General features: G+C 41.8%; 1 protein-coding gene across 1 annotated transcript in view; it reads right to left on the reverse strand.

The window, feature by feature from the left end:
* The window catches only part of ELAVL2 (ELAV like RNA binding protein 2), a 55342-nt gene extending 44413 nt beyond the window's left edge, over positions 1–10929 (reverse strand). Inside the window, exons 1-2 of the mRNA XM_035140883.2 lie at positions 10858–10929; positions 7929–8172 (exon numbers count right to left, since the gene is read on the reverse strand). Of these exons, the coding sequence (XP_034996774.1) occupies positions 7929–8172; positions 10858–10929 (316 nt within the window). The remainder of the gene's footprint in view (positions 1–7928; positions 8173–10857) is intronic.
* Between the last annotated feature and the right edge of the window lie 1193 nt (positions 10930–12122).

Here is a 12122-nt window from a genome sequence, read left to right on the forward strand (position 1 = left end):
TCTACCCATGTACTATCTGAAACGCGGGTGGCGCTGTTGGGCTTGCCAATCAGAAGGTTGGCGGTTCAAATCCCCGTGACGGGGTGAGCTCCTGTTGCTTGGTCCCAGCTCCTGCCAACCTAGCAGTTCGAAAGCATGCCAAAAAGTGAAAGTAGATAAATAGGTACCGCTCCGACGGGAAGGTAAACGGCATTTCCGTGCGCTGCTCTGGTTTCGGTATTCCATTGCGCCAGAAGCGGCTCAGTCATACTGGCCACATGACCTGGAAAAACTGCGGACAAACGCCGGCTCCCTCGGCCTGTAAAGCGAGATGAGCACCGCAACCCCAGAGTCGTCTGCGAATGGACTTAAAGTGTCAGGTGTCCTTTACCTTTTGCCTTTACATTACTTCTGGTAAATGAGCCACTATAGCTGCTAGGGGGCCATGAAAATTTGCGCCCCAGGCTTTTTAGACTCGTCTACCCATGTACCCCATGGCGTGCCTCGGTCCATGGGGTCACGAAGAGTCTGACACTACTAAAAAACAACACCCATGTACTATCTGAAATCAAAGGGGTTGCCAGATGAGAATTTTTTCAGCTTTCCTACCCCACTAATATAATCAGCTAGGCTAAGTAAGATTAGAATGAGCCTCGGTTGCTATAATAAAAGTTTTCTGCCATCTCTTCAAAATCAAGACTTACACACACACACCCAACTGCACCTTTACTTGAACAATTGAGAAGAGGAAGTATTTTAGCTGAATCTTTGCCTTACAAGCTAAAACATGCAATTCCCCCCAATCCATGGTAATTTGGGGGTGCCGGGCGGATATTTGCACCCCGGCGCTGCATCTGCTAAAGACGGCTCTGCCCACGATTGCCAGTGCACAGATTTTCTCAGTCGGGTAAGAGATTTTTTGCTGGGGAAGGGTCTGTTTGCGATTGCCTGTCGCTGTGGCAAGTGGGCGATTGTCGGCGAATGTCAGCGTTGATGCTGCATGTGAGCAATTTTTGGCAATCCCCCCCCCCCAAAAAAGCTGTAAAACTCTGGGCAATCCTCCGCAGTTCAGACCCCATGCCTGTTTATGTGAAAGTAAGATATATATTCTTTGCTTCGCTGTGTCTCATTTTAGACTTGCTTACAATGAATTGTGTTTGCCATATTGATGCCCATTCACCCGGGGTGGAGAGATCCTTTTGAAACTCACTTTCAGGTTGAGACTTGAGAGAGGTTTTAAATAAACTATCAAGATAAAACTAAGGCGCCTGGACGAACTGGAAGTGATCCACTTCTTTGAGAAGTGACTCCCATCCCGCAAACACGCCCCTGCTAGACAAAGCCTCAAAACCACACAACACAAAGGCTGGGTGGTTAACGAATTCCGCACATGCTTATGTAAGTGAACAATTGCCAAGAAAGCCTGGCACATTCACATCTGAATTCCAACATCTCAAAAATGAGGGGGATTGGTAAAATATGGTAAAATATTTAAATACAACAAACAAGAAACTGGCTAGAGATGCAGTTGGATGAGGATGGAGTCAAATATGCGCTAAGAGAACGATGAGGAGATTGTAGACTACTTGCTGAAGAAATTGGGCAGATAATAATAATTAATAATTTAATAATAATAATAATAATAATAATAATATTTATTTATACTCCGCCCATCTGGCTAGGTTTCCCCAGCCACTCTGGGCAGCTTCCAGCAGAATATTAAAATACAATAATTCATCAAATATTAAAAGCTTCCCTAAACAGGGCTGCCTTCAGATGTCTTCTAAACATCAGATAGCTGTTTATTTCTTTGACATCTGATGGAAGGGCATTCCACAGGGCGGGCACCACTACCAAGAAGGCCCTCCGCCTGGTTCCTTGTAACTTCGCTTCTCGCAGCGAGGGAACGGCCAGAAGACCCTCAGCACTGGATTTCAGTGTCCGGGCAGTTCAGATACCTGAACTGAACTTTTGTCAAAAAAGGAGTGTGAGGAACAGAGGAAATTAGTGGAAACAGGGATTGTTTTAGGCCTTGTTGACAAAATAGAAATGAACAAGTCCCTGGTTTTGGATGTGTAGGCATGCACAATGCATTTAATTAGGGTATGAAGGCAAGGATTTTTTTTTAAGGTGAATATTCATCAAACGAAAGAAACTAAAACGGAACTAAACTTTTTTTTAAAAAAAATTAAGAACTAAATTTTACTTGTGCAATACATACTGGCTCCTTTTCGCTTGCATGTCATGAAAGCAGCCCCTTAGCCCCATAGATCTCTCTCCACAAAAAGGTGGAGATGCTTGGTTTTTTGAAATACTGGGGTGTGTCAGGGCCACTGTAAAGCTTTACTGAGAAACAGTCATAACAGTGCCATGTTTGCTATTCTCTGTGCTGAGTTTTATACCATTTGTGCTCTATAGCAGACATCCGATCAGATTCATCATTTGCAACAGCTCCCTGGAAAACCAAGGAGCGTTGTGGGATCTGTAACCAAGAGGGCACTCGGGAGCAATTCTGTTGAACCATTCTGGCACCTTGCAAATATTCACTGTTTAGAAAGTCAAGTCTTTGGAAATCAGATAAATGTTGTTTTCAAACAATCAATAGATTTCTTGGGATACTGTGTTTTCCAGACTTCCTTTGTGCATGCGAACTTCTATGGCATCTCAAGGGTGCCACATCAACCACACATGTTTTAACATTATGTGGAAATGCAGCCATATCAGTGCAACTTGCGCAAGCTCCCACTATTGCATTAAACAACATCACGCAAAAGCAACACAATTACTGTTTCCTCTTTCTGTGCTGAGCAGCTAACACATGAGGGCCAGCCTGTGAATCGTGAATTCGCCCTGTAAAGTGACCCTATTCCCAGGTAAACCCTTCACACAAACCCTCAGATCCCATTTCCATAGTCTCATAAAAGAGGCATAAAAATAAAGCTGGCAGCCATCTTCCCCAATTCTTTAGTATGGTAATAAGAAGAGATGAAGTGTGGAACAGAACAATCTCAAAGAGGCAGACAGAGACCTAGTTTTCCAGTGAGCTAAGCAATGCAGTCAGATGGGCAAGGTACTACTATATTATTATTATTATTATTATTATTATTATTATTATTATTACTATTCCATTATGTGAGCACACACCTATACTCTGAAGTAGTATAGCCTAGAGACAGTTCTAGCACACTATGCAAAAGTTAGGCTCAAAGTAAAGTTTATCAAGGGGCAAACTTTGCCCTTCGCCAATTTATCCAAGCTTGGTTAATACAAGCATGGGAACTTGCTATATACAGTACTTGATATGCAAAATGCGAGCAGTTTATTTCATGCCCTGTGTGCCTGAATATCAACTCACGCGAATTTCATCAATTAAGGATGCAGTGCAATGACAAAAAGGAAGCACATTACTGAATGGACTTGCCTTCTCAGTCCATAAAGCTCTGATGAACCTCAGTCATCTTCAGAGTCAAGTTTCAGCGATTCCATGGGACACAAAGGAATTCCATAGAGGTACAAGTCATTTTATTATGGTCAATTGCCAATCTCAAGACAGTTAACACCAATGGCAAAATTGAAAAGCTCGAAAGAGGAAAACATGATGTAAAATCACGTAGACATAAAAGCAGTTCTAGGTGGTCATCTACCTCTCAGAAAGGAAACCCTTCTCACCTAGGACTGTCTTAACGGTCAATATATTACACTAATCCAGGATGCTAGTCATTATATGTTGTATTTCAATTGCTGCTGCACAAATTTTGGCTACTTGTATGTTATAGCAGGATTCTTATCTAGGAGCATCAAAGGGGGAAGAAAGTGTTCAGAGAACCCAGTATATTTCTGGAGTATAGGAGTATAACACCAGAGCTTAAATCACTACAGAACAAGCACTGGAAAAAGCACGTGTCCTACAGTTTCAATTTGGCCAGAGTCACAGGGGCAGCATCTCTCCATATGAGACTTTTCTATTGCTTCCTTCAAGAACAGCAGATGGGAGAACACAACATGAAGAAGAAGAAGAAGAAGAAGAAGAAGAAGAAGAAGAAGAAGAAGAAGAAGAAGAAGAAGAAGAAGAAGAAGAAGAAGAAGAAGAAGAGGAGGAGGAGGAGGAGTTGTTTGAATTTGATATCCCGCTTATCACTACCCTAAGGAGTCTCAAAGCGGCTAACGATCTCCTTTCCCCTCCTCCCCCACAGCAAACACTCTGTGAGGTGGGTGGGGCTGAGAGACTTCAGAGAAGTTTGACTAGCCCAAGGTCTCCCAGCAGCTGCATGTGGAGGAGCGGGGAAGCGAACCCGGTTCCCCAGATTACAAGTCTACTGCTCTTAGCCACTACACCACACTGAGGTCATTTTCAAGATGTTAGAGAGAAGAAGAAGAAGAGTCTGGATTCGATATCCCGCTTTATCACTACCCGAAGGAGTCTCAAAGTGGTTAACATTCTCCTTTCCCTTCCTCTCCCACAACAAACATTCTGTGAGGTGAGTGAGGCTGACAAACTTCAGAGAAGTGTGACTAGCCCAAGTTCTCCCAGCAGCTACATGTGGAGGAGCGGAGACACGAACCCGGTTCACCAGATTATGAGTCTACCGCTCTTAACCACTACACCACACTGGCCACATATAGCCAGGATAAAGGCCCTACAATGTTTAGGCAGTTCTGGATTGCTTAGATACGCCATAGGAGGGTACCTGCTACAATAGCTGACAATCAAAGAGGGGGACCTACCCAGATCAGTTTGGCATTCTAGTTTGGTGATACGCTGCTTGATGGCTGGTTTAGCCTGATCAAAACCCATTCTGAGCAAATGATCAAGGGGAAAACCCAGAGCTAAAATTTCAGTTTTGACTGCCTAATACCATCCAGACTGAAATTCATCCTTAAGGACAAGGGGAGCTAGCCCAGTAGGAAAGAAAGATAATCTTAGCTAATAGTTGAGTATAGACATCCATACTCTGGCCCCCACAGAGGTACGGAATTTGGGCTAATGGTTCTGGAGGAGCCGAGCTACTTTGCACACAATATAACTAGACACAATGCGAATGTAAGTATCTGAAGACGGGTGCATGCACATGAAAGCTTATACCCAGAACAAACTTAGTTGGTCTCTAAGGTGCTACTGGACAATTTCTTTATATATTGCAAATGTAACAGTAACAGATACAGGACTTGAAAGTGCCCCTGGGAAACATGGAGATCAGATTCAGTCTCCCTTGTTTAGAACATTGCCACAAACAGGTTTTTTCAGCAAGCATGAACTGAAGACTACAGTTACAATGCAAGACTACAATATGGGGAATTTTCTTTCCAAATATAGTTGTTTTTGACCACTTTGCTCGGTCCCAGCTCCTGCCAACCTAGCAGTTCAAAAGCACGTCAAAGTGCAAGTAGATAAATAGGTACCACCCCGGAAGGAAGGTAAACAGCATTTCCGTGCGCTGCTCTGGTTCGCCAAAAGCGTCTTTGACATGCTGGTCACATGAGCTGGAAGCTGTATGCCGGCTCCCTCAGCCAATAAAGTGAGATGAGCGCCGCAACCCCAGAGTCAGTCACGACTGGACCTAATGGTCAGGGACCCCTTTACCTTTTTATAACGTAAAGCAAAACATGTATAAATCCTAGCTGCCTATTTTGTAAATTTTATTTCTGGTAGTTTCTAAACCTGGTCTTTTGGTTTGCTTCACTCTGTTACAACTGCTAAAAATAATAATCAGTTGAGGCCCTAATGTCTGCACAGGATTCTGTTAACAGATCTCTCCCTAGAGTTCTTCGATGACCATACTGCAAGTCGGAAATACCTACATTCTCCCTCGCCATCTCCCTCAACGTTCCCAGAACATAGGACTTCAATCAATAACAGGTGCTCCTCTTGGAAAGATAACAATTTTGCACTCCTCCAAATTTGGACATTTCTACATAAGATCGGTGAAGCCTGGAAGAATAAACAGTTGGCACCCATTTTCAAGTTGAGTGGGCATGTTTAGGACAGCTTTCCTGCTAGTAATCCAAAATGAAGATGTTGCCAAGGATTGAGCTGTGGTTGCCCAACAAGCGGCAGAGCAGGAAATTCGCAATTTGCCATGGCAGTTCAGAACTGATTCCAGAAGGGGTCTCAAAAGCTACTGCGCTATTTCAGCCTTTTCCCACCACAGTGGTGGTGCAGGAACTTTCTCAGCCAACGAATGAGCCCAGTGGGCTTTGCTCTGAGAAGGACCTCCTCTGCCCCTTCTTCAGACAGAGGAACTGGGGAGGTGGTGGAAGCCAACAGCATGGTACAATCCTTTCCCCCGGGTCCTATAAGAAAGTATTCTCTATGCTCCCCATCTCACTTCAGTGAGGGGCCACTGGTTCTCCACAGAGCCTCTTAAACCCAGGCTTATTGCCTTATCCATTGCAGAAACTGTGACTGGACAGGAGTCCCCTCAAAACTTATAATTACAACTTGCTTGAATTGCAATTCTTGATTTTCCAAAAAAAGACGCTCTTCCATTATCAAATACAAGCAGTGAATGTGCAGATGGCGAGCAGAACAAAGACTTAGCAAGGACCACACACTTTCTATCCCCTTCCATAAAGTGCATTAAGCCAAACCATGCTCCCCCCTCCAATCACTTAAGTGGCTAACATTTTATATACTGCTAATTATTCAACCCAACTTTCCAGCTGCAAGTGCAATTCTTTTCAAGCACTGGAGAGTCACAACAACTAAGCTTCTTTACTGCCTTTTTTGGCCCAAAACCTCAGGAGAGATTCCAAGATCCAAGTGTCAATATGGCAGCCAACTTTGGAACAGGGTGATGAATGGGAACAAAGAGGGGGAAAGATGGCAAGCAACACTGGGATGCTGCCAAGAGAATAATGCAAATGCAGAACCTTGAGACAAAGTCGGGGGGGGGCTTTGTCAAACTATTAGCACATGAGCAAACTTAGGTTTATCAGCCAAGGGTGACCTGCAATGAACTAGAAAAGTACAGGGTGGATTCAGTGCCTTGAAGTCAATGGAATTTGCTGCGCTTGAGAGAGACCTGCAAATCCATACCTTCGTGTTATGTACCGTATTTTTCCATGTATAAAACGCCACCATGTATAAGACGATCCCTATTTTTTGAGCCCCAAATTAAGAAACAATTAATTCAAACATTCCGTGTATAAGACAACCCCCAATTTTAAACTTAAAAAAAATGGGGGGAAATATAGTCTTATACATGGACTATAAAATACAGTTTTTCACATGGTCTACTTCTGTGAGCAGAAAACAGCTGGGGGGTGTTTAGTACCACGTGGCTTCCTCAACTTGGACTAAAACACTAACTGATTCCTGTCCTTAAGGTTCACTGGGCATCCATACCTGTATACTCTTTGGACGTTTTCTGATCCTATATTGCACTTTTTAAAAGACCTTTATTTTACTACCCAAAATTGCCACCGTTGGGTTTTGTTAAAAGGAAAATTATTTTCAGCTCTGCATTGGCTATGAAGGGTTAAGGGATATATAAGGCCAATTTTTAAAAATTTCCAGAAGCGTCCACACATGACTCATTTGATCTTTTTTCTCAGAACATTTAAGGTGGATTGCAAAGGTCAGCTTCACTTTCTGGTGTTTTCCAGTCACCTTCGCCCCATGACAACAATTAAGCTACAAGTAGGCAGTTTCAAAATCTGTCAAGACTTCATTTTTCTGTAGAGAAAACCAAGAATTGCTAAGAAGATGGACGTGCATGTTGCCTTGGCAATAATATATTGCTCTCCAAAAGCCTTTGCAGCCTCCCCAAACTATTCTTTGATATTAAGCTTTCTAGTTCTCACATTACAGATGAGATAAAACACCACGTTCCCCACCACCACCATTGAAATTCGGAAGTAATGCAGAAATTCAGAAGTAATTCAGACTCCTGTTTAAGCAGTGACACCTATGTGTCGGTGCATATGCAAAAACCTAGTGGGTTACGTACCTGTTATTTTGTCTCTTACAAGTTTGCAGGATTCTATCTCGCCAATGCTCCCGAACAGACTTTTGAGCTCCTCCTGTGTCATATTCTGAGGAAGATAGTTGACTATTAAATTGGTTTTGCTGTCCTCCGTGTTTCCAGAGTCCACTGGTGATGAGCAGTTGTTGTTTATGGTAGTAGGACCATTGGCTGTGTTATTGCAAGTTGGCCCATTAGACAGTTGTGTTTCCATGGCAGCAATTACCTGCTAAAAACAGAGAAAATGGGAACTGTCAGAATTCATATTTCAGAATCTATCAGCGGTTCTAGCCAAGAACTTAAAGCTTTGTCACTATAAAACAGTGCCCAATTGTCAGGTCTGCAATAATGGTCTTAACAATAAAATGAAACAGTTTTAATTATCTAGCAATAAAATCCATTTAGAAGTTTTTTTAAAAAAACAACAACAACAAAGGTTTTACTGAAAGATTTTATAAGTTAGGGCTGGGGGAGAAATCCCATGGGCTTTAACTGACAGCAAGGGATTAGAAATATTTTTCCCCCTAAGCCAGGGCTGTTATTTCAGTAAATCCTAAGATTCAACTGTGCAAATACAAAATTCAGATGAAGTCTCAGAGTTGTTCAGATAAGGGGAACACAAACTAGAAATTTCAATGGTGATTGCAAAAGCTAAATTAACAATGGCAATCAATGGCAGACTTCACGAAAGGCATTACTAGAAACGATGTACTGTTTTGGTTACTTTTGCAGTATTGAAGAGAGTTGGCTGCATTGGTCACAATGCTGGCAAAATACGAATTTCTGCTCCAAAATCTTGCATTTAAGTGAGGATTAAAACAGAGTGGGCGTTTGCCTTCTGACATAAGCCCTTTTTTGCCGGTGACTCTAAGATAGGAAAAGGTGCACCCAACAATTATTACAAGTATTTTGACGTCACCTGCTCTTCTCAATGTTCCTAGAGAAGAGCGTCTAGATCTTTGTATCTAGGCTTCTAGTTTAACTGGACTAACCTCAAACACTGCCCACCAGAAGAACTGGGGTTGCTCATTTAAGATATGGCTATTCTAAATGTGTGAATTCATTTCAATTTAAGGTTTGCTACTGCTTGACAATCGCTGGGTACTGCTGACATTTTACAGCTCAGAGCCTGAGATTTCAATCAAATCTGGCGAATTCCATCAATTTAAAGAATTTCAATCCATTTCTTTTCCAATACGAAACACAAAACCCTATTTCAACTTGCACCAGTAAAACTGTTCTCTACTCTAAAGCTCCACAAAGGAACCTTCAGCTTAGAGTCAGCAATATGCCTTTTGGCAAAACATGCTTTTTTCTGCCTTTGTTCAAGAAGACTTACAATTGTATATTGACAATAATGGGAATAAGTCTGTATTTACGTTAACTGCACATATTTTGCGAAGGGATGAGGGGATTATGGATTAACCCAGGAGATAACTGGGTTCCAGGAAAAAAGAAGAAGAGAAAGATTCTCTTCAGTGTGTGTATCTAAAGAATCACATCTTCTTGACAAGCAATCCTTTCACTTCAACCAACAAACTCTACACAAAAGACTCTAAGCAAAACTAAACTGCCTACACACAAAATGACCAAGAACACTTTAAGCAAGTCACTGTTCAAATATTCCTGTTATACCTGCCAGAAGTTGAATAACTGTTGGGCCAAAACATTGCTTTCAGACTAAAGCTTTCTAAAAATAAAAATGTTTTTTTAAGTGTTTGTTGTTTGAAACAATTTTTAAAAGGCTTCTTCAAACAAAAAAACCAACCACAGTATCATCCTATAGCTGCATACTGTATTTTCATATTCAGACAGCAAGAATGAAATCCTATACCATCATTCAAATGAACAAATTCAGGAGTCTGGATTCCATGGAACAGCTCAATCGTTAGATAATGATATTTTTAATCTCAGGGTTCTAAGGTTCCAGCTCCATGTTGGGCAAAAAGGTTCCAACTCTACAATTTTATGATTCTATGTCAGGCACCCTCAAACTGCGGCCCTCCAGATGTTGTGGCATACAACTCCCATGATCCCTAGCTAACAGGACCAGTGGTCGGGGAAGATAGGAATTGTAGTCCAAAACATCTGGAGGGCCGAAGTTTGGGGATGCCTGTTCTATGTTCTGTAATTCTGTCTCAGCTACAAGACCATCTGCACTGTTCCAAATAAAGCAATGCTATTAAACAGGGGTTTTTTTCCCCAGCCAGAGCTCACCGCAGCCTCTCTCATGTGAGAGCCATTGGCCTTCTAAGAGAACAAGGGAGATGTTCATGTGAGCTCCAGCACCTCTTTTTCTAGAAAAATAACACTGCTAATAAATCTGTATTTTAATACATAGTTCCTATCCCACTGAAGGTGTCAGAATAAAATCTTAGCTGTCACCTGATACAGATCAGGCTTTTCAATATATTTAAAAATATATTTTCCTCTCTCTCTCTCTCTCTCTCTTTTTACCGGCCAAAGTACCGTAATTTGAATGGAATTCTATTAATTTCATCAGTAACCAAAAAAATACACAACATAAATATATTTTCTCTCTCTCCAAAGTTACTGTTATTCAGCATTCAGACCATACCAAAACCAGCTTTAGTGCAAACTCTGCTCTTTTGAAAGCAAGTGTTCGACTTATGTGTTCGATTCCAGTACCAAGTTACTATGAGGAAAGTCGGGGGACGTTATTCGAGGAAGTCACTTGTATTATTTTACAAGTTCAGAGGATGCCCTGAGAGACCCCCGTCCCCAAACCGGGGAGACAGACTGATTCCTGCACCACCAAAACTTGAAAGAGAAGGTGTCGTATGCAGAGGTATTCCGAATATAATTTGAAGTGTTTGGTATGGCCTCAGCACTACTTTTCAACATGTCGAAATTTATCCTACAGAATTTAATTAAAAAAAAATATCCCACAGACCCCAGTCCACGGCTCAGCCGCCCACGAACCACTTCTAAGCAGAGAAGCCACATCACACAGTCTGACTGCCATGTTAGTTTGGAGTTGCCGGCTGCAATATGGACACAAAAAGTACCGTAATGTTAGATTAGCAAAAGATAATGCAACAAATCAGTCTGTACAAATTTACCGTTAATTGTCTTTATTATTCCCAGCACGTCCATGCAGTGTGGCTTAATAGAATTTTCAGGCAATTCCAATCTAATCTTTTTCAAATTCGTTTAATGTGCCGCCGCCATTGCTTTGCATGAATTAAGACACTTTTTTTAGAAGCTTGGCGGTTTTTTTATTTTTTAAAAAAAGGGTGGCACAAGCTAGCTTCATTTGCACCCAAGCCTTAAACCCAGTGCTGCTTCTCCAAACCCCCCCCCCAAATGTTTAGGGGTGCTCTCGTTTTGACTCAAGAAAACCACCATTTTATATTTCAAATCGGGGGAAATAAATACAGTAAATGGAAAAAAAGTATGAAGATTCACAAAATGTTTAGGGGTGTGCGTACCCCTGCGTCCCCCCCCCCAAGAAAAAGCACTGCTTAAATCTTTAATAAATGCATGGGTTGTAGAGAAGTGTCTACGATGAGCACATTGGGGCAGGCAGGGAAAGGGAATTAAATGCCTAGTGGAGACAGGTAAAATGAGAAAATGTAGCTGAACTGTGTGTCCACAGGCAATTTTATACATATTCCCCTTAATAAAAGCCTTCTAAATTACATATCAGTTCCCGTCTAGCTCTGTAGAATCCACCCTGTTCATAAATAATATCCTTAGTAGGATGTAAGTTGCTTTGTTCAATTTGATGTTGTAATAGCACCCTCATTCAGTGTGTATTTATTGGGAAGCATTAGTGAGAGCTGAGAAGCATTGCAGAGATGGAACAACAGAGTCACTATAAAGAAATTGTCTTCAATAATGCATTGTTCCCAGGCACACAGAGAAATTAAGTTAGGCCCCTTGCAAATTGTAAACCTGCCAGGATTGAAAATTTTGCGAAACTAGGCACTGACAAATACTGCTAATGTGTCGTTTGCAGCTTTCTGAACTTGGTCAGCGCTGGCAAGATAGTCAAGGCAGGACAGAAGTGATTTTTTAAGAGAATACACAAAGCTATCTTTGCTAACTCTTCCAAGCTGGACTTATTTGCCAAAATACGATTGTATGTCAATCTGTCCTGTTAAAACATAGATACATGTATGTAAACACAGCATTGGGTGGGGGGGGACTGCCTTT

This window comes from Zootoca vivipara, chromosome 16 (genome assembly GCF_963506605.1).
Source record: "Zootoca vivipara chromosome 16, rZooViv1.1, whole genome shotgun sequence".
In the NCBI taxonomy this organism is placed as follows: Eukaryota; Metazoa; Chordata; class Lepidosauria; order Squamata; family Lacertidae; genus Zootoca; species Zootoca vivipara.